This window comes from Pecten maximus, chromosome 13, assembly GCF_902652985.1.
Source record: "Pecten maximus chromosome 13, xPecMax1.1, whole genome shotgun sequence".
In the NCBI taxonomy this organism is placed as follows: Eukaryota; Metazoa; Mollusca; class Bivalvia; order Pectinida; family Pectinidae; genus Pecten; species Pecten maximus.
In genome coordinates this window covers 11400086-11422879 of record NC_047027.1, presented here as the reverse complement: position 1 = coordinate 11422879, position 22794 = coordinate 11400086, and the positions used below count along the sequence as shown (strand labels likewise).

The 22794-nt window shown below is 40.4% G+C and overlaps 2 protein-coding genes across 3 annotated transcripts in view; both read left to right on the top strand.

Annotated features, from left to right (window-relative positions):
• LOC117340431 (trichohyalin-like) overlaps positions 1-3133 on the top strand; it is a 43218-nt gene extending 40085 nt beyond the window's left edge. Inside the window, exon 2 of the mRNA XM_033902191.1 lies at positions 893-3133. Within this exon, the coding sequence (XP_033758082.1) occupies positions 893-3133 (2241 nt within the window). The remainder of the gene's footprint in view (positions 1-892) is intronic.
• LOC117340335 overlaps positions 1-22794 on the top strand; it is an 87467-nt gene that overhangs the window by 50223 nt on the left and 14450 nt on the right. The window lies entirely within an intron of this gene.

Here is a 22794-nt window from a genome sequence, read left to right as displayed (position 1 = left end):
TTTCCAAATAACTACATGTACACGAAGTTGTACAATTTACGACAAGTTTAATACATGTATCATAAACAAAACCTCAAAGCCAGTATAATTTCAATTTGATCAATATACCAAGTGTCTCTGAATAAAACGTCTATGCTGTTTATAAAGACGTCGTTCATATATGAAAATGTTAACATCAATTGATATAAACATCATTATTTATAAACATCAATAACTATAAACATCAATATCTATAAACATCAATAACTATAAACATCAATATCTATAAACATCAATATCTATAAACATCAATATCTAACATCAATATCTATAAACATCAATATATATAAACATCAATATCTAACATCAATAACTATAAACATCAATATCTATAAACATCAATATCTATAAACATCAATATCTAACATCAATATCTATAAACATCAATATCTAACATCAATATCTATAAACATCAATATCTATAAACATCAATATCTATAAACATCAATAACTATAAACATCAATATCTATAAACATCAATATCTAACATCAATATCTATAAACATCAATATCTATAAACATCAATATCTATAAACATCAATATCTAACATCATTATCTATAAACATCAATATCTATAAACATCAATATCTATAAACATCAATATCTATAAACATCAATATCTATAAACATCAATATCTATAAACATCAATAACTATAAACATCAATAACTATCAACATCAATAACTATAAACATCAATATCTATAAACATCAATATCTAACACCAATATCTATAAACATCAATATCTATAAACATCAATATCTATAAACATCAATATCTATAAACATCAATATCTATAAACATCAATAACTATAAACATCAATATCTAACATCAATATCTATAAACATCAAGAGCGAACAGCAAGAGCGAGAAACAGCAAGAGCGAGAAACAGCAAGAGCGAGAAACAGCAAGAACGAGAAACAGCAAGAGCGAGAAACAGCAAGAGCGAACAGCAAGAGCGAGAAACAGCAAGAGCGAGAAACAGCAAGAGCGAGAAACAGCAAGAACGAGAAACAGCAAGAACGAGCAACAGCAAGAACGAGAAACAGCAAGAGCGAGAAACAGCAAGAGCGAACACCAAGAGCGAGAAACAGCAAGAGCGAGAAACAGCAAGAGCGAGAAACAGCAAGAGCGAGAAACAGCAAGAGCGAGAAACAGCAAGAGCGAACAGCAAGAGCGAACAGCAAGAGCGAGAAACAGCAAGAGCGAGAAACAGCAAGAGCGAGAAACAGCAAGAACGAGAAACAGCAAGAGCGAGAAACAGCAAGAGCGAACAGCAAGAGCGAACAGCAAGAGCGAGAAACAGCAAGAGCGAAAAGCAAGAGCGAGAAACAGCAAGAGCGAGAAACAGCAAGAGCGAACAGCAAGAGCGAGAAACAGCAAGAGCGAGAAACAGCAAGAGCGAGAAACAGCAAGAGAGAGAAACAGCAAGAGCGAGAAACAGCAAGAGCGAACAGCAAGAGCGAGAAACAGCAAGAACGAGAAACAGCAAGAGCGAGAAACAGCAAGAGCGAGAAACAGCAAGAACGAGAAACAGCAAGAGCGAGAAACAGCAAGAGCGAACAGCAAGAGCGAACAGCAAGAGCGAACAGCAAGAGCGAACAGCAAGAGCGAACAGCAAGAGCGAGAAACAGCAAGAGCGAACAGCAAGAGCGAACAGCAAGAGCGAGAAACAGCAAGAGCGAACAGCAAGAGCGAGAAACAGCAAGAGCGAGAAACAGCAAGAACGAGAAACAGCAAGAGCGAGAAACAGCAAGAGCGAGAAACAGCAAGAGCGAACAGCAAGAGCGAGAAACAGCAAGAGGGAGAAACAGCAAGAGCGAGAAACAGCAAGAGCGAGAAACAGCAGGAGCGAACAGCAAGAGGGAGAAACAGCAAGAGCGAGAAACAGCAAGAGCGAGAAACAGCAAGAGCGAGAAACAGCAAGAGCGAGAAACAGCAAGAGCGAGAAACAGCAAGAGCGAACAGCAAGAGCGAACAGCAAGAGCGAGAAACAGCAAGAGCGAACAGCAAGAGCGAGAAACAGCAAGAGCGAGAAACAGCAAGAGCGAACAGCAAGAGCGAGAAACAGCAAGAGCGAGAAACAGCAAGAGCGAGAAACAGCAAGAGCGAACAGCAAGAGCGAGAAACAGCAAGAGCGAGAAACAGCAAGAGCGAGAAACAGCAAGAGCGAGAAACAGCAAGAGCGAACAGCAGGAGCGAGAAACAGCAAGAGCGAACAGCAAGAGCGAGAAACAGCAAGAGCGAGAAACAGCAAGAGCGAGAAACAGCAAGAGCGAACAGCAAGAGCGAACAGCAAGAGCGAACAGCAAGAGCGAACAGCAGGAGCGAGAAACAGCAAGAGCGAACAGCAAGAGCGAACAGCAAGAGAGAGAAACAGCAAGAGCGAGAAACAGCAAGAGCGAACAGCAAGAGCGGGAAACAGCAAGAGCGAACAGCAAGAGCGAGAAACAGCAAGAACGAGAAACAGCAAGAGCGAGAACAGCAAGAGCGAACAGCAAGAGCGAGAAACAGCAAGAGCGAGAAACAGCAAGAGCGAGAAACAGCAAGAGCGAACAGCAAGAGCGAGCAACAGCAAGAGAGAGAAACAGCAGGAGCGAGAAACAGCAAGAGCGACAGCAAGAGCGAGAAACAGCAAGAGCGAGAAACAGCAGGAGCGAGAAACAGCAAGAACGAGAAACAGCAAGAGCGAGAAACAGCAAGAGCGAGAAACAGCAAGAGCGAACAGCAAGAGCGAGAAACAGCAAGAGCGAGAAACAGCAGGAGCGAGAAACAGCAAGAGCGAACAGCAAGAGCGAACAGCAAGAGCGAGAAACAGCAAGAGCGAGAAACAGCAAGAACGAGAAACAGCAAGAGCGAGAAACAGCAAGAGCGAGAAACAGCAAGAGCGAACAGCAAGAGCGAGAAACAGCAAGAGCGAACAGCAAGAGCGAACAGCAAGAGCGAGAAACAGCAAGAGCGAGAAACAGCAAGAGCGAGAAACAGCAAGAGCGAGAAACAGCAATAGCGAGAAACAGCAAGAGCGAGAACAGCAAGAACGAGAAACAGCAAGAGCGAGAAACAGCAAGAGCGATAAACAGCAAGAGCGATAAACATCAATATCTAACATCAATATCTATAAACATCAATATCTAACATCATTATTTATAAACATCAATATCTATAAACATCAATATCTATAAACATCAATATCTATAAACATCAATATCTATGAACATCAGTATCTATAAACATCAATATCTATAAACATCAATATCTATTGAGATATACAAACCGACACGGATAGGGGGTATGAGATTAGATGAGCGGTGCCGATTGAGCTATCACGTGATGAAGACCACGAGAAAATGTTACGGTGGACATGAGGCTCGGGATTATTATTCAAGCATTGAACTGCTTTCAGTTGGAAGTTATGGGCTGATGAATGTCAACTGGACAAAGGCAAATTTAATGAAGCGCGCTAGACTATGTGACCTATTATATCCTGAGGCTATGTGACCTGTTATATCCTGAGACTATGTGACCTGTTATATCCCGAGACTATGTGACCTGTTATATCCTGAGACTATGTGACCTGTTATATCCCGAGACAATGTCACCTGTTATATCCTGAGACTATGGCACCTGTTATATCCTGAGCCTATGTGACCTGTTATATCCCGAGACTATGTGACCTGTTATATCCTGAGACTATGTGACCTGTTATATCCCGAGACTATGTGACCTGTTATATCCTGAGACTATGTGACCTGTTATATCCTGAGACTGTGACCTGTTATATCCCGAGACTATGTGACCTGTTATATCTCGAGACTATGTGACCTGTTATATCCTGAGACTATGTGACCTGTTATATCCCGAGACAATGTCACCTGTTATATCCTGAGACTATGGCACCTGTTATATCCTGAGCCTATGTGACCTGTTATATCCCGAGACTATGTGACCTGTTATATCCTGAGACTATGTGACCTGTTATATCCCGAGACTATGTGACCTGTTATATCCTGAGACTATGTGACCTGTTATATCCTGAGACTGTGACCTGTTATATCCCGAGACTATGTGACCTGTTATATCCTGAGCCTATGTGACCTGTTATATCCTGAGACTATGTGACCTGTTATATCCTGAGCCTATGTGACCTGTTATATCCTGAGACTATGTGACCTGTTATATCCCGAGACTATGTGACCTGTTATATCTCGAGACTATGTGACCTGTTATAACCTGAGACTATGTGACCTGTTATATCCCGAGACTAAGTTACCTGTTATATCCTGAGACTATGTGACCTGTTATATCCTGAGACTATGTGACCTGTTATATCCCGAGACTATGTGACCTCTTATATCCTGAAACTATGTGACCTCTTATATCCTGAGACTATGTGACCTGTTATATCCCGAGACTATATGACCTGTTATATCCTGAGACTATGTGACCTGTTATATCCCGAGACTATGTGACCTGTTATATCCTGAGACTATGTGACCTGTTATATCCCGAGACTGTGTGACCTGTTATATCCCGAGACTATGTGACCTGTTATATCTATGTGACCTGTTATATCCTGAGACTATGTGACCTGTTATATCCTGAGACTATGTGACCTGTTATATCCTGAGACTATGTGACCTGTTATATCCCGAGACTATGTGACCTGTTATATCCTGAGAGCATGTGACCTGTTATATCCTGAGACTATGTGACTTGTTATATCCCGAGACTATGTGACCTGTTATATCCTGAGACTATGTGACATGTTATATCCAGAGACTATGTGACCTGTTATATCCCGAGGCTATGTGACCTGTTATATCCTGAGTCTATGTGACCTGTTATATCCTGAGACTATGGCACCTGTTATATCCCGAGACTATGTGACCTGTTATATCCTGAGACTATGTGACCTGTTATATCCCGAGACTATGTGACCTGTTATATCCCGAGACTATATGACCTGTTATATCCTGAGACTATGTGGCCTGTTATATCCTGAGACTATGCGACCTGTTATATCCCGAGACTATGTGACGTGTTGTATCCTGAGACTATGTGACCTGTTATATCCTGAGACTATGTGACCTGTTATATCCCGAGACTATGTGACCTGTTATATCCTGAGACTATGTGACCTGTTATATCCTGAGGCTATGTGACCTGTTATATCCCGAGACTATGTGACCTGTTATATCCTGAGACTATGTGACCTGTTATATCCTGAGGCTATGTGACCTGTTATATCCCGAGACTATGTGACCTGTTATATCCTGAGACTATGTGACCTGTTATATCCTGAGGCTATGTGACCTGTTATATCCCGTGACTATGTGACCTGTTATATCCCGAGACTATGTGACCTGTTATATCCCGAGACTATGTGACCTGTTATATGCCCAGACTATGTGACCTGTTATATCCTGTGACTATGTGACCTGTTATATCCCGTGACTATGTGACCTGTTATATCCCGAGACTATGTGACCTGTTATATCCCGAGACTATGTGACCTGTTATATCCTGAGACTATGTGACCTGTTATATGCCCAGACTATGTGACCTGTTATATCCTGTGACTATGTGACCTGTTATACCCCGTGACTATGTGACCTGTTATATCCTGAGACTATGTGACCTGTTATATGCTGAGACTATGTGACCTGTTATATCCCGAGACTATGTGACCTGTTATATCCTGAGACTATGTGACCTGTTATATCCTGAGACTATGTGGCCTCTTATATCCTGAGTCTATGTGACCTGTTATATCCTGAGTCTATGTGACCTGTTATACCCCGAGACTATGTGACCTGTTATATCCCGAGACTATGTGACCTGTTATATCCCGAGACTATGTGACCTGTTATATCCTGAGACTATGTGACCTGTTATATCCCGAGACTATGTGACCTGTTATATCCTGAGACTATGTGACCTGTTATATCCCGAGACTATGTGACCTGTTATATCTCGAGACTATGTGATCTGTTATATCCTGAGACTATGTGACCTGTTATATCCTGAGACTATGTGACCTGTTATATCCCGAGACTATGTGACCTGTTATATCCTGAGACTATGTGACCTGTTATATGCCCAGACTATGTGACCTGTTATATCCCGAGACCATGTGACCTGTTATATCCTGTGACTATGTGACCTGTTATATCCCCAGACTATGTGACCTGCTGCGATCCCTTTTGTCCACCGTCATGCGTTCTCAATAACCAAGAGGCCCAGGGTCATGATATTTTGCCAGAAGCATGCTTGGTTGAAAGGCTACCAAGTTTGTTCAAATATATGACTTTGACCTACTTTCAAGGTCACAGGGGTGAAAAGTCTTAAAATTTTAAAGCATATCTCCTCAGTAACCAGGGGCCTAGAGCAATGGTATAGGGCCTGTCGCATACTGGAATAAAGGGTTAACAAGTTTTTTTCAAATCAATGACCTTGAGCTACTTTCAGGGTCACAGTTGTCAAAAGTCTAAAAAACTATTGAAACAACTTCCTCCCAATGACCAACAGTCTGAATATTATGATATTTAGCCGGTAGCATGCTGGGATGAAAGGCTACCGTTTTTTAAATCAATGACCTTTACCCTCTTCCAAAGGGGTCAAAGTTATCAAAATCTTCAAACCGCTTCTCAAAAACCAAGAGGCTGAAGGTTATGATGATAAGCAAATAGCATGGTGGGATGAAGAGCTAAATAATGTAATCAAATGAATGACTTTGGTCTACTTTCAAGGTCACAGGGATCAAAAGTGTTAAAATTGACTTCTCAATAACCACGAGGCCCAGGGTCATTATACTGGGACAGTTGCATGCTTTGATAGGTGACTGAAAAGTTTCTTAGATTGAATTACCTTGATCAGCCGTCAAGGTAACACGGGTCAAATATGTTAAATTTTTAATCTAAAGCGCAGAAACACCCACTATCACTTTGTATTGCGTTAAGGCCTGTGTGCCTCTTGTCACTTTCTGTAAAAAAAGAGTAGATAAATAAACAAATAAAGATAAAAGATAAATCGTACTTCACCATAATTATATCGGAATGTTTGGAATGTTCGGTATGTACGCTAGTGATGGTGGTTATACCAGCCGTGCTAAATCCTCGCCTCTATATTTAACGGCGCCTGTTGTCACCGCGTGTTACGTTTTTTCCTACGTAATATATAATTAGCTGCAAATGTCACTGAATTATTCTATTCACATACTAAGCTAATTGCACGTGAGGCGTGCAACTTGAACCTTCCCGTCACCTGTGACACGATTCAAGGTTGATGAATTTTGTAGTATAGACACTGAACTATAGTTTATATCATTTCAGCATTGAACTGTCTCGTTATGTTATTTATACCGGTTATAAATGCCGCCGTCGGAGCCGCTCAATATGATGTTAGCATGCAAAACTCTGTCATTCATAAAGACTATGAATATCATACATACGTGATTATGAGTGTAATCAAATGTTACATTTGTAATATAACATTATAATCATTTAAATGATACGGTCACCGGCCCTACGTTAACAATTATGACGTCATCGCGAGTACGATATTGGCGGTATTGTAATCAAATGCTACATTTGTAATATCACATTCCCTCCACATTTTTGCTTGTTGGTGTAGATTATAATTAACCTAAATAGTCAAAGATTACCTACACAGGGGGACCCTTTAAATGGTACGGGCGCCGACCCTACGTTGATAATAATGACGTCATCACGGGTACGATATGGGTGGTATTGTTCTACAACTTATTGTAAATGTCAAGGTATCGCCATGAACGTTGCTGTTGCTACGTTTAAGTTTACATAAAAACAATGAACTGACGTGACCTGAGGATAAGGACAATGCTCTTAAACAGCCGATATCTACGGTCTAGACGATTCCATGTCTCAATCTACATTTCGACTAAATTTCAAATAAATGTAATACTATGTAGTTGGTATCTCCCGGTAGACATCGGTGATGTCGGAATATTTGTCGGGGACTGTATTTGTGACGTCAATGGAGTGTCGTGATGGAGTTATATAATCATACAGCTAGAGAGAAATCCAATTCTCTATAGCTCGATCGGTTGAGCATAAGACTAGTAAGCCAGAGGTCCCGGGTTCGATACCTTGCGGAGGCATTGAAAAAAAGAGTGATCATGCGCTCTGTTACATTTGTAAAAGGCCGACGTGGCTTGTACATACATGTAGCGCCAAATGGATCTCAGTCACTCGCGTGATGGTGAATGGCCAGATTCGATTCCTGACGGGTCTTTCATGATTCTTTTACATCAATTATTTCAGAAGCTTGATTTGTTAAAGTTTATTCACGTTGTGTCAAATGTGACGTCACGATTGGTCAAGTTTGTTTTCACTCACAACCAACGGACATGTTTATTGTGCACGGGTCCTTTCCAATACCTCGCTTTACGGCTGTGTCCGCCATTTTCAGGCATTTTCCGGCATTTCCGGCTTCCCCCGGCTTTCCCCGTCTATGTGTCTACTGCATAAACAGACCAATCCAGATCTAGTGGCAGAGTCTAACAATAATATTTCCTAGGCTGTCCATACATGTAACCCTCATATAGTTGACGAAAACACGGAGCCGATGACACAGGCTGACATTAAGTCTAACAACTCTATACCAGGCGATTCGCGGATCAATAGCTACTAACGGCATGTAGGGAGACATTTATTTGCTTCCCTAGTGAAACGATAAGCGATTGAAGATCATAAGTAATGAGCATGCAACTGTCATTTTGTAAAACTTAACTGGGTACGTCATCATCCAAGGCCACGTGGAGCGCGGATATGATATGAATTATATTCAAGGAAGTATTGGATTTTAATAAATACTTTAAACTGTGTTACTATTAAACGCATGGTAAATATATCGATAAACATTTGTTTATAATGTATTTTCGTTCGCCTTTAAGCACTAAAAGGCATTTCAGAGAATAGCTCGACATTGAATCTGAACATTTTTATTTTGTCACTCCATACCAGTTTATACATATTACTTTTATATAACTCTGTGTTTGTCTACCTACAAATCTGGCTACACATAATCAAGGAACACTTGGTAATCTTCTCCATGACAGCCTGATGGAGTTAGCGCCCTTTGTAGGATAATTTTGACCGTCTTAATTTACGCAGAGGGACAGACTGAACTGTAAATTCAAAAACATTGATCGCTGAGTCATAAACATGTCACTCTCTGCTACAAGAAAAGTGTAATTTTCAATCGGTTAATAGTTTTGATGTTTTATTTCTCCTTTGATAGTTCGGGACAAGGTTAATCCACATATCGGTCATTGTAACTGTAGTTTTAATCCTGTTACAGTTGTGTTTGATGGATCTTGTCGGATATTGATTTTTTTGTCGATGTTCCACGCACACATATATTAAGTTTTGTCCACCGTATTTCGCGGTACATTGAAGTGTTCCCTGTATCTCGCAGTACATTGATGTATTCCCTGTATCTCGGGGTACATTGATGTGTTATGTTCCCTGTATCTCGCGGTACATTGATGTGTTCCCCGTATCTCGCGGTACATTGATGTGTTCCTTGTATCTCGCGGTACATTGATGTGTTCCCTGTATCTCGCGGTACATTGATGTGTTCCCTGTATCTTGCGGTACATTGATGTGTTCCCTGTATCTCGCGGTGCATTGATGTGTTCCCTGTATCTCGCGGTACATTGATGTGTTCCCTGTATTTTCCGGTACATTGATGTGTTCCCTGTATCTCGCGGTACATTGATGTGTTCCCTGTATCTCGCGGTACATTAATGTGTTCCCTGTATCTCGAGGTACATTGATATGTTATGTTCCTTGTATCTCGCAGTACATTGATGTGTTCCCTGTATCTCGAGGTACATTGATGTGTTCCCTGTATCTCGAGGTACATTGATGTGTTCCCTTTATTTTCCGGTACATTGATGTGTTCCCTGTATCTCGGGGTACATTGTTGTGTTCCCTGTATCTCGCGGCACATTGATGTGTTCCCTGTATCTCGCGGTACATTGATGTGTTCCCTGTATCTCGCAGTACATTGATGTGTTCCCTGTATCTCGCGGTACATTGATGTGTTCCCTGTATCTCGCGGTACATTGATGTGTTCCATGTATCTCGCGGTACATTGATGTTTTCCCTGTATCTCGAGGTACATTGATGTGTTCCCTGTATCTTGCGGTACATTGATGTGTTCCCTGTATCTTGCGGTACATTGATGTGTTCCTTGTATCTTACAGTATAGTGATGTGTTCCCTGTATATTGGGTACATTGATATTCCTTTGCTCTATGTCGCGTTACAACGTTTTGTTCCATTATGAATAATTACAGAAGGAGGCCGTGTTCCCATATTTTTCCTGATAAAACATGCTTCATTTCGTGACCTAGAGCCATAACAATAATCATTGTTATTTTACGATCTTTCGTACATACACTACATATGATAGGACGGGTTACCAGCATTGATTATGGCGAGTTTTTTTTTTTTTTTTTTTTACATATTTACGATATCGTCGACTCAGGTCGGTAAAAATGCGATACCACACGGAAACATACGAATTGTAAATGGACACACGCTCGACTTTTTGAGCTTGTTTATATACAAGGCCTCTACGTTTGTAATATGAGACATGTTCTGGACAATTTAGTTTCATTGAATCAATTACCGCCAATGCACTCGACACTAGTTTACATACACATGAAAAAAAAAAAAATCCTTATTTTGTTTACCTTGTCAGACTGATGACGAATACTCGATTTACATTATTATCAGTTTTTACAAACTATTGAATCAACATTGTAACTCCAGATTGTTTCTCGTGTTAGTTTTCCATGACCCACACTCCCTGACCCCTGACCCCCTGACCCCTGACGTCCTGAGTGTATTAATGGAGGTGTGTTTCAACCATTGCTATCTGTATTACTGACCCAGGGATATATAAGGGATATAGATGATGTCGTGTTAATTTAGCTACATTTGTCGTTCGTCGTAAGAAAACTGATGTGATCGAACTTAGAATCTCGTGATAACGATTCTGGTTAAATTAAATATCAAACCCGTCAAATAGTTCCTTAATGGTATAATGTGTTACGTAATGCCATCGAACACTTCTATAGAAATGATCGATCTTTCTTAATCACCAAATTATCAGAGCATAATAATAATAAAAAGGACAGTTTAACGGGAGGATCACACGGTAACAAGGATCGAGAAGAAACTGAATTGGGAAATAAAAAAAATATATGTAGCCTTTCCCGTCACGAAAATAGATTATCTTACATCCACGAAGACATAAATAGAATCCGTCCTTCGATTAGATTGTGTGAATTGTTGAATGGTTTTGAGATATGAGGACGCTGTGTATCAAAGGTTTTGTTTTAAACTCTATTCCTGGACAAATAAACAAGTGCACATTTACACGTTTCTATAAATATACATTCGTTTTTAGAAATGTTTAAAATTTAACCACTTAAAACAACTAACATGGTATGAATTATGTCAACCTCTATATAACTCTGTGTTTAATCTGCTGCTGTTGTCTGTGTTTATACCCCATGTGGACAGCTAATGTTGTTTTTGAGGCTAAGTATAGGTGTAGTAGCTGGTGGCTTCCTCACTGAACAACAGAGGGAGGCGAATCACGTGATATCCTGAAATTTTAGGGTAAAGTGTTCTACACAACCAGAACAGCACAGCTGTTCGTAATGTCAGTGTTTTGTTCTGAGACAAAGAACTACTATTTGGGATAGAACACTCCTTAACCGAGACTAGTTTGATCAACTGAGCTATCGCTACGCAAAGGTTCAATCTCATTGTTTAGCACGTTGGTAATACAAAACCGTCGTGCCTCTTGTTTCAATACGTTCACCTCACTGGAAGTGAAGAAAACGAACGTCATTTGTACTCTTGAAGTTATATGTCTATGTAGAGCCAAAGATCCACTGAAAGCCACAAAATATGACAAGTCAACTCTCCAGGGCAGTAAACGTTTGAGGAACAACATCCCGGAAGTCCTCGAGAGATTTCAATTGGAGCGGAGAAGGATCTTCCGGATCGTTATCCACGAATGTTATGCAATTCGTTCTTTATCGACGTGAAGCAAATCGATATTTTGTTTAAATTAATTTTCATTCTTAATTCCTTGGCGTGGAGAATGTCATGTACAATGCTATTTCAGCGTTTCTAGTTTCAATTTAGAATGTAAAAAAAAAACAGTCATCTAAAACTAGGCGTATTTTTGTAGTTATATGAACGATTACAGAGTGGGCGAGATATTCATTCTGACTTGTAATATAGAAATGTATTAGGGCATTCATGATCTGTTTTAACACAAGAACTGAATTTTTATACATTCCTTGTGAATATTAATTTGGGAACACATTTTCCGTCGATTTAAAAGCAATCATACCGATATGTGTGCTCGCCATCTCAGTAATAGATATTAAGATAAAATTTATTATGAACGAGTAAAGTCAGTCTATATAGACAGGGAGTAGAGAATAGAGGTCTCTATAGGTAGGTGATCTCTCGATAGAGTTTGGAACCATTGGCCTCTATATAAAGGTTGTGTTATGCAGACGAAATTTATAGCATGGTCTGTATATGTGGCCGTTATAGACACATTCTTATAAGGTGGTCTTTAAAGGAGGGTTATTATAGCATGACCACCATAGACAGGTTTTCATATGTGACCGCTTAAGACAGTTCGTTCTATGGTTGTTTTTAAAAGAATCACTTATTACGTTGCCTTTAAAAACAGATTTCATGGGAACGTTATCGACATTTTCTAATAAGGTTGTCTTATAAATAGGTTTTTAATGTGACCTTTATAGACAGGTTTTATACGGACCATTGTTGACAGATTCTTATAAGACCGTTTCTGTATAGACAGGTTTTTATACGGGCCATTGTTGACAGATTCTTATAAGACCGTTTTTATTGACAGGTTTTTATACGGGCCATTGTTGACAGATTCTTATAAGACCGTTTTTATAGACAGGTTTTTATACGGGCCATTGTTGACAGATTCTTATAAGACCGTTTTTATTGACAGGTTTTTATACGGGCCATTGTTAACAAATTCTTATAAGACCGTTTTTATTGACAGGTTTTTATACGGGCCATTGTTAACATATTCTTATAAGACCGTTTTTATAGACAGGTTTTTATACGGGCTATTGTTGACAGATTCTTATAAGACCGTTTTTATTGACAGGTTTTTATACGGGCCATTGTTAACAAATTCTTATAAGACCGTTTTTATTGACAGGTTTTTATACGGGCCATTGTTGACAGATTCTTATAAGACCGTTTTTATTGACAGGTTTTTATACGGGCCATTGTTAACAGATTCTTAAAAGACCGTTTTTATTGACAGGTTTTTATACGGGCCATTGTTAACAAATTCTTATAAGACCGTTTTTATTGACAGGTTTTTATACGGGCCATTGTTAACAAATTCTTATAAGACCGTTTTTATAGACAGGTTTTTATACGGGCCATTGTTGACAGATTCTTATAAGACCGTTTTTAGAGATAGGTTTTTATAATGTGTCTTTATAGACATGTGTTTACATGTGGCCGTTATAGACATGTGTTTACATGTGGCCGTTATAGACAGGTTTTTATAAAGTGTCTTTATAGACATGTGTTTACATGTGGCCGTTATAGACATGTGTTTACATGTGGCCGTTATAGACAGTTGTAGACGGTAGGTTTTTATAATGTGTCTTTATAGACATGTGTTTACATGTGGCCGTTATAGACAGTTGTAGACGGTAGTCTTTATAGACATGTGTTTACATGTGGCCGTTATAGACATGTGTTTACATGTGGCCGTTATAGACAGTTGTAGACGGTAGTCTTTATAGACATGTGTTTACATGTGGCCGTTATAGACAGTTGTAGACGGTAGTCTTTATAGACATGTGTTTACATGTGGCCGTTATAGACAGGTTTTTATAATGTGTCTTTATAGACATGTGTTTACATGTGGCCGTTATAGACAGGTTTTTATAATGTGTCTTTATAGACATGTGTTTACATGTGGCCGTTATAGACAGTTGTAGACGGTAGTCTTTATAGACATGTGTTTACATGTGGCCGTTATAGACAGTTGTAGACGGTAGTCTTTATAGACATGTGTTTACATGTGGCCGTTATAGACAGTTGTAGACGGTAGTCTTTATAGACATGTGTTTACATGTGGCCGTTATAGACAGTTGTAGACGGTAGTCTTTATAGACATGTGTTTACATGTGGCCGTTATAGACATGTGTTTACATGTGGCCGTTATAGACAGTTGTAGACGGTAGTCTTTAAAGGAGGGTTATTAAAATGTGGCCTTAATTAACAGGCTTTAGTAAATGGCCGTTATCGACATTTTATTATAAGCTTGTCTTATAAATAGGTTTTTTAAATGTGAGTTTTATAGACAGGTTGTTACAAGGTTGTCTTTAAAGGAAGGTTTTTATTACGGGGCCAATTTAAGACTGATTTTTGGGGCCGTTGTCGACATTTTTTGTGGTTGACTTATAGATAGGTTTTTACAAAGTGACCTTTATAGACAGGTTTTTATATAGAGCCGTTGTTGACAGTTTCTTATAAGGTTGGTTTTATAATGTGACCTTTATAGGCAAGTTTTCATATGTGGCCGTTATAGACAGTTTCTTATAAGGTTGTCTTTGCTTGCATTCTTTTCGTCTGAAAATGGTTTTTGATATGCACGTGACCTTTAAATATAGCTTTTTATAGATGGATTTTGAAAAAATGATTTCTCACTGTGGGTTCCATTTCATCCTCACTTAATGAAATATGGTTTTATTATTTTCTAATGAAAACAATAACAACTGAATTCTGAACCCTTCAGTGTTGTTGACACCGTTTCCATTGGTGAGATTGTTGTGTGTAGTTTGACCTATAAATGATAGATCACGTGATCTACAGTAACGCTGCCATTATAGAACAGCTATACGTCTGTGATATTTATCTTGATACGTCATAACTTCCTTGCTGAATAAACTGTTTACGAGTCGTAAACACAGACCATTCCCGGTATACGGGTGTTGTAGTTGTGTGCTTGGACAAGTCATTCTACCCTTATTGTTCTGGTTTGCATGCGGCGGGCCTCCCGTATGTCGGTCGTTGAGGTAGTCACCAACTACTACAAAGATATCCCGCCTCAAAATGGCTGTTCACGGGGCGATAAACCCTGCAAACACAAAGAAACAAACATCCCGGTATATTGTAGATCCTACACCGGTTTGTTATACATGTTTTCTTGTTTCCTAAATTGCGTCCAATACTTGGAAGAATAAATTGCTTACAACTTCATAGGCATATAAATTACCACCAAGTACTTAGATAAATAAGTAACATCAAAGCTTGGTCACACATGTCGCCTCTCACAATTTTGAATGGTAGGCTGCCTCCGAATTCATATCAGCATTATTCGTTTATCAATACTTGTATACGTAAAACGGTTCCCACTAGCTTGTCGTATAAGTTGTATCATTTCACTTAATTGCTGTTCGTAAAGTTGCTTCCCTGTATACGCTCAGCTAAGGTACCTCCTTTTACCTGGTCACATGAGTTACTTCCCTTTACTCGGCCACATAAGTTACCTCCCTTTACCTGGTCACATAAGTCGCCTCCTACAACTTGTTCGCATCCTTTTACTTGATCACATGAGTTGTCCTCCTTTAGGACCTCAAACACATACAGTTAAACAGTAAGATAGGTCTGTAGAGCCTTTGTAGACACTAGAAAGTAAAGTAAAGAAGTTTACACTAAACCTGTGTAGCCATACAAAGATGTGCCGGGATACAGAGTCTAACACAGAAGGGGGTGTATTTTAGTTAATGAGTATGAACTTGTATGGTATTCCAAAATATCCATACGTTTTTAAAGCAAGTATAATCAGATAAAAAAAGTGGAAAAGGGATCGATTTGAGTCATTTCGTTTACTACTTGAGGACAATGTTCTATGTCAGTCAATAAAAGGTTTTAGGCCGGGGGAGAGTGTGTAGATAGGGTAGAAGGGATCCTACACAGACAAGATACAGTACTGAGACAAGTCGGGCCCGAAACCTGTACAAACAGGAATCCTACACAGACAAGATACAGTACTGAGACAAGTCGGGCCCGAAACCTGTACAAACAGGGATCCTACACAGACAAGATACAGTACTGAGACAAGTCGGGCCCGAAACCTGTACAAACAGGGATCCTACACAGACAAGATACAGTACTGAGACATGTCGGACCCGAAACCTGTACAAACAGCAAATTAGCTACAGTGGACCAATCGCGGCCTAAATCTGAACGACACCACGTGACCTACATGGTTACTAATGTCCTTGTCTGTACACACCGCTGACGAGGCAGTTTGTGAGTTCCAAGCGGTACAAATCTTGTTTGTGTTCATCACACGAAATCGATGTTAAAATAATCCCAGGGCAATGTTCGTTTTTTTCACCAATTGTTTACAAAGTTCTCTAGGAATGTTTAAACATTTATATACCACTGACAGACGCACAGCTCGCACAACTTACAGAATTTAGAGTCATTTAAAATACTGCAACTTCCAACAAAGTGGGAGATAATGTAATGATTGTGAGAATTCGTCAACAGTTCACGGAAACTAATCGTATTTCTACACTTAGGGATGTATGCTGCTTCATGTGACATTCGCAATTAAGACGTTTACATAGACAAATCAGTCGCCTATCAACATAGATATGTAGTATAGTAAACAACATTTCAGCTACATAAAAACACTTTACACTGGGCGACAGCGATGTTTTTGGTCTGCATGGCCTGACTTATACAATGATGTAAATCAACGTCACCGATCCATACCCGATGTACACAGAACTAACAAAATAACCGTCCCTGTCGCAAACCTTAATGTTATTATTCAGAATCGCGAATAAAATGTTCGCCCTGGTCCGATGCTAAGTCTGTACTCTTTACAGCATTACGATCCGGTAGGTGGCGTATCGACCGGACATGGCCGTGTGTTGGTGTGTGGAGACGACCGCCATGTCTACCAGGATGAGAAAGCGTGTAACAGCGAATGTATCCCCATACAAGGATTATCACCTCAGCATGTCGTGACAGGCGACTAATTGCTGAGTCCCTCTGCATAATCAGAGAAGGCTTCCCTCGATGTCTGTTTACGGGAAATAGGGAAGTCCAGGAATAAAACATGCTGTATCAAACTGTATGTCGCCAGGAACTCGATCACTTTCTCCAGTGTCTGCTAAACGGACTTTGGAAGGTCCCGGAATCATAAGGTATTACATCAACTGTATCTAGAACATAGTTGTCATCATATGACCCTGACTGTTGGTGTCCCCTAGACACCCATCCTCATATGACCCTGGCCGTTGGTGTCCCCTCCCTAGACACTCGTCCTCATATGACCCTGGCTGTTGGTGTCCCCTCCCTAGACACTCGTCCTCATATGACACTGGCTGTTGGTGTCCCCTAGACACCCGTCCTAATATGACACTGGCTGTTGGTGTCCCCTAGACACCCGTCCACATATGACACTGGCTGTTGGTGTCCCCTAGACACCCGTCCTCATATGTCCCTGACTGTTGGTGTCCCCTAGACACCCATCCTCATATGACCCTGAATGTTGGTGTCCCCTAGACACCCATCCTCATATGACCCTGACTGTTGGTGACCCCTAGACACCCATCCTCATATGGCCCTGACTGTTGGTGACCCCTAGACACCCATCCTCATATGACCCTGACTGTTGGTGTCCCCTAGACACTCGTCCCCATATGACCCTGACTGTTGGTGTCCCCTAGACACCCATCCTCATATGACCCTGACTGTTGGTGACCCCTAGACACCTGTCCTCATATGACCCTGACTGTTGGTGTCCCCTAGACACCCATCCTCATATGACCCTGACTGTTGGTGACCCCTAGACACCCATCCTCATATGACCCTGACTGTTGGTGTCCCCTAGACACCCGTCCTCATATGAACCTGACTGTTGTTGACCCCTAGACACCCATCCTCATATGACCCTGACTGTTGGTGTCCCCTAGACACCCATCCTCATATGACCCTGACTGTTGGTGTCCCCTAGACACCCATCCTCATATGACCCTGACTGTTGGTGACCCCTAGACACCTATCCTCATATGACACTGGCTGTTGGTGACCCCTAGACACCCATCCTCATATGACCCTGACTGTCGGTGACCCATAGACACCCATCCTCATATGACCCTGACTGTTGTCGTCCTATAGACACCCGTCCTCATATAACCCTGACTGTAGGTGTCCCCTAGACACCCATCCTCATATGACCCTGACTGTTGGTGACCCCTAGACACCCGTCCTCATATGACCCTGACTGTTGGTGTCCCCTAGACACCCGTCCTCATATGACCCTGACTGTTGGTGTCCCCTAGACACCCGTCCTCATATGACCCTGACTGTTGGTGACCCCTAGACACCCGTCCTCATATGACCCTGACTGTTGGTGACCCCTAGACACCCGTCCTCATATGATCCTGACTGTTGGTGACCCATAGACACCCGTTCCCATATGACCCTGACTGTTGGTGACCCATAGACACCCCTCCATCAATTACTCTGACTGTTGGTGACCCCTAGACACCCCTCCTCATATGACCCTGACTGTTGGTGTCCCCTAGACACCCATCCTCATATGACCCTGACTGTTGGTGACCCCTAGACACCTATCCTCATATGACACTGGCTGTTGGTGACCCCTAGACACCCATCCTCATATGACCCTGACTGTCGGTGACCCATAGACACCCATCCTCATATGACCCTGACTGTTGTCGTCCTATAGACACCCGTCCTCATATGACCCTGACTGTTGGTGTCCCCTAGACACCCATCCTCATATGACCCTGACTGTAGGTGTCCCCTAGACACCCATCCTCATATGACCCTGACTGTTGGTGACCCCTAGACACCCGTCCTCATATGACCCTGACTGTTGGTGTCCCCTAGACACCCGTCCTCATATAACCCTGACTGTTGGTGTCCCCTAGACACCCGTCCTCATATGACCCTGACTGTTGGTGTCCCCTAGACACCCGTCCTCATATGACCCTGGCTGTTGGTGTCCCCTAGTGAATGGCACTATTTGTCACACAAACGGGTCAATTTATTCTGTATGCCCGACTAATTTCTACTCAGAACGTACGTTTTTCTCAACCACGACAATCGTGTGACGTCATCTATTAGTGACGTCACAACATTTTATTAAGCGTTTACGTCATACGATTTTTATGACATTGGATTATTAGTTTGTAGTGAGCCATGTGTTTATAAGACACCTAACAAGACTAAGATATAATCTGGACGATCTGTGTGGGTTCTGTCATGACAACACATATTTCAGGTGTTTATCATACATGATATAAAAGGCGAAAATGCACCATGCAATAACAGGCTTTTCCAAGATTTTCAAACAAGTCTATACAACATTTTAACTACTTACCAGAATTTGAATGCTCATGTTTATATCACTGAGGGAATTGCCCTGATTTAAAATACACCAGCGGCGGGTTTTTAATAGTTTAACATATTGATTTCTGTGCAGGCTAAGGCGGTATTTATTCAGAAATTAATGCAAGACTGTGTTTTACCTGCTGGGTGTAACGCTCTTTATACGGTGATTTAGGATCTCTTGTGATGATGGAGGTCAATTGACTTATAACGGCTGTCAGAACTCGGAACCCCTCCGCTCGATCTGCCTCATTAACAGAAGATTTAGAGATGTTCAGAGTACGCGTTTTCGGGTGAACTCGATACTTTCCGATATCTTAGGACTTATTGTTCTATCGTTAGGAATTACGGTTCCGAGCCCTTTGATCGGGTGATGCATGTTCAGATATAATCAATATATAAATTATATCTTACATACAAAACATTATATATATACATAAAACACGATATAATAATAAAAAAAAACTCGACGACTGGCTTTCAAGCGCTTTCGCAGCTCTTGCTGCTCATCAGGAAAGTGTTTATTTTTTCACATTGTCATAAAACACGATATATAGACAAAAACATTCTAAATAGATATAAAAAGAGAATACATTGTTAGTATCTTACAATATATGAGGTTTATTTTTGGCGAGGGTTAGGAAAGACGAGATGGCGTTGGCTCGCCATCTCATCTTTATTGAAAACCAAAAATAAATTTTGTATTGTAATATACTAACCATGTGTTCTGTTTATCCTGTAACAATTTTCTATGAGTTGACGATGTTCAAAGCAAGCAAATTACCGTTTTGTTTACCATTTTTGGGTTCGAATGACCCGGAGTGACGTGAACGGCTACATCGCGCAGGAAAATATCCATTCATCGATACCAAACACCTAGTTCCGTCGTATTGACGGATAAATCAATTGTATTGATTCCATCATCGCGAGTTGAATCGATGTGATGGCATGGAAAACGGTGATATATTAAACCTCTAAAACATGTACGTTTGCATTTACTAGGAACGTATCTATCTTCTATGTTAACGCTTAATTATCGCGTGAAAAGTTTAATCAAATAGCATAGCCCTACCATTGCGACATTTAAATCATGAGCTATATTTGGGTTATTAATCATTTGACTTAAGGAGACTACAGAAAACCTCATTTCACATTCTGTAGCTCAAATTTCTACTCGCAATTAACATCATTTTCCTATGCATTTTGTTAATATTACAACTCTTATTCAACTGGCTGCGCTCGTATCGAAAACAATTTTCTTTGTCGGAAAAGTGCAACACTTGTACATGAAAATATGAGATTATCAGCAATTATTGGTAATTAAGAAAACCAATGAATACCAATTACGCATGGAAGGCACGCTTCCGAAATGAAGTAACGAAAACAAATTTCTACAATCAATTACGACATCTGTGGTGAAGTCTATTAAATTATATCATCAAGGTCGGCAGGTGCACGTGCGAGCTGTATATTCCTGTTGTGAGAATGTGGTTTCTAGAGATGGAGAAGAGGGACAACGAGAAACTGAGATGCATAATTAGGAAAAGGGCTTTAAATAAGTTTAGCACCTTGTGTCCGATCCCGTAGTTATCAAGAAGGCAATGAAATATGTTTAAATAAGGTAATCATTCTCGCTAGTGCTGGGGGATTTCTGGCTTCAAATTACAGTGAGTTTTCTCTGGATTTTAGTGGAAACGCGCCGTGCTGCCTTGTACAAAGCGAAGGATGTACTGGAATGCCTGTTATTCCCGAAACCCTTAAAAGTATATTTCATAAGAGCAGCAATACTATCGTCCTTGGTAAACGACAGATGAACGTCAACTCTCCATTTTTGGCAATAAATGCTTGACATTTCGCGCATAAAATCAGTTTTGGTAAATGTAGCACGACCAATCCTAAACGACCCTAAAAGACGGCTGAGACTCTGATAAGACTAAATGTAGACTCAATACCCACATTTGTTCCGGAATTGCCTGTTGGGTCAAGTCGGGAACTAATTGTCCCTAAGAAGGATTAACTTTACTTGTAAATCGTTCCTATATAATGGCACACGGCCTAATGCAGCTTGACACTTATCTGGCTAAGAAAGTCAGACGGACTGGAAATCAATGGGGCCACATCGACCCGCAAGATGGACAAAAGTGCGCTTGTACGTTCCGGTCAGTTTAGGTAAACGTGAACATTTGTATACCAGCTCATCAAATGTTAATTCTTTTAAAATATAGAAAGATATTCCTTTATTTTCTGTTGTTTATATAATCATTCTTTAAATCTATAATTATTATAATAATTAACTCTTCATCTAGTGGAAGATGTTTAGTTATTAGTTATTTAAATAAATAACAACCTTTTCATCGAAATAGTAATGCAATATTTAGGGGATAGTAAGTTGTTTTGAGTGGCTATACTGGCGATTAGAACATGAAATTTGGTTTGAACTCGAGACCGATACTATCCCCATTCTAACACGTTTACTATCGCATATATTGAGAAACATTGTTTTACATCGCTACAAGTACGCTGTTAAGTACTCTGTGACCTCCGCTAGTGACGTGTCATACTGTGGCGGATTGACCAATCAGAGAGAAGCTATCAAAGTCGGTCAATTGGCCACGCCCATACTGGCGAGAGCTCGGTCTGTATGTTAACGAAGCGGGGTATTTGGATTGTTGTTAAAGTCCTGTTTCCGAAGATTTAAAGACATATTTGGATTTACGCAGCATGCTTAACGAGATGTGCATTTTAACAAAGTCAGGGTTGATGTGTTTCTACAGGCTCAACCGTTATGTGAAGTTGTGTGCACTTGTTCCATTTCATTTCGGATTTTACTTGACCTTAGATGCTTACACACGGACGAAATGAACGTTTCAATCAATAAATGACGGTAAGAATGAAGTTAACGATTTTTGTTAAATTTATTAAGTTAATTCATTCTATTCGATTTCTTCACTTTCGATTCCAATTTCACGGGTCATCAATCATAAAAATGGTGCAGAGTGTTGAATTTCGCTACGAGTCGAACTTGACGCCATATTGTTTTGATTAGAAACGGGGCGTGGCTTAACACGATATGTCATGGTTCTATCGCAGATTAGAAGTCGGTCCACAACCAATCAAAACACGCGTTGCAAACGAATCGTGTTAGAATACTGCATTGAAAGATATTATTGTTTTAAAGGTTTCTAATGTTTAGTTAATCGCGAAGATGTAGCTCATGTTCGGTCGTTTATT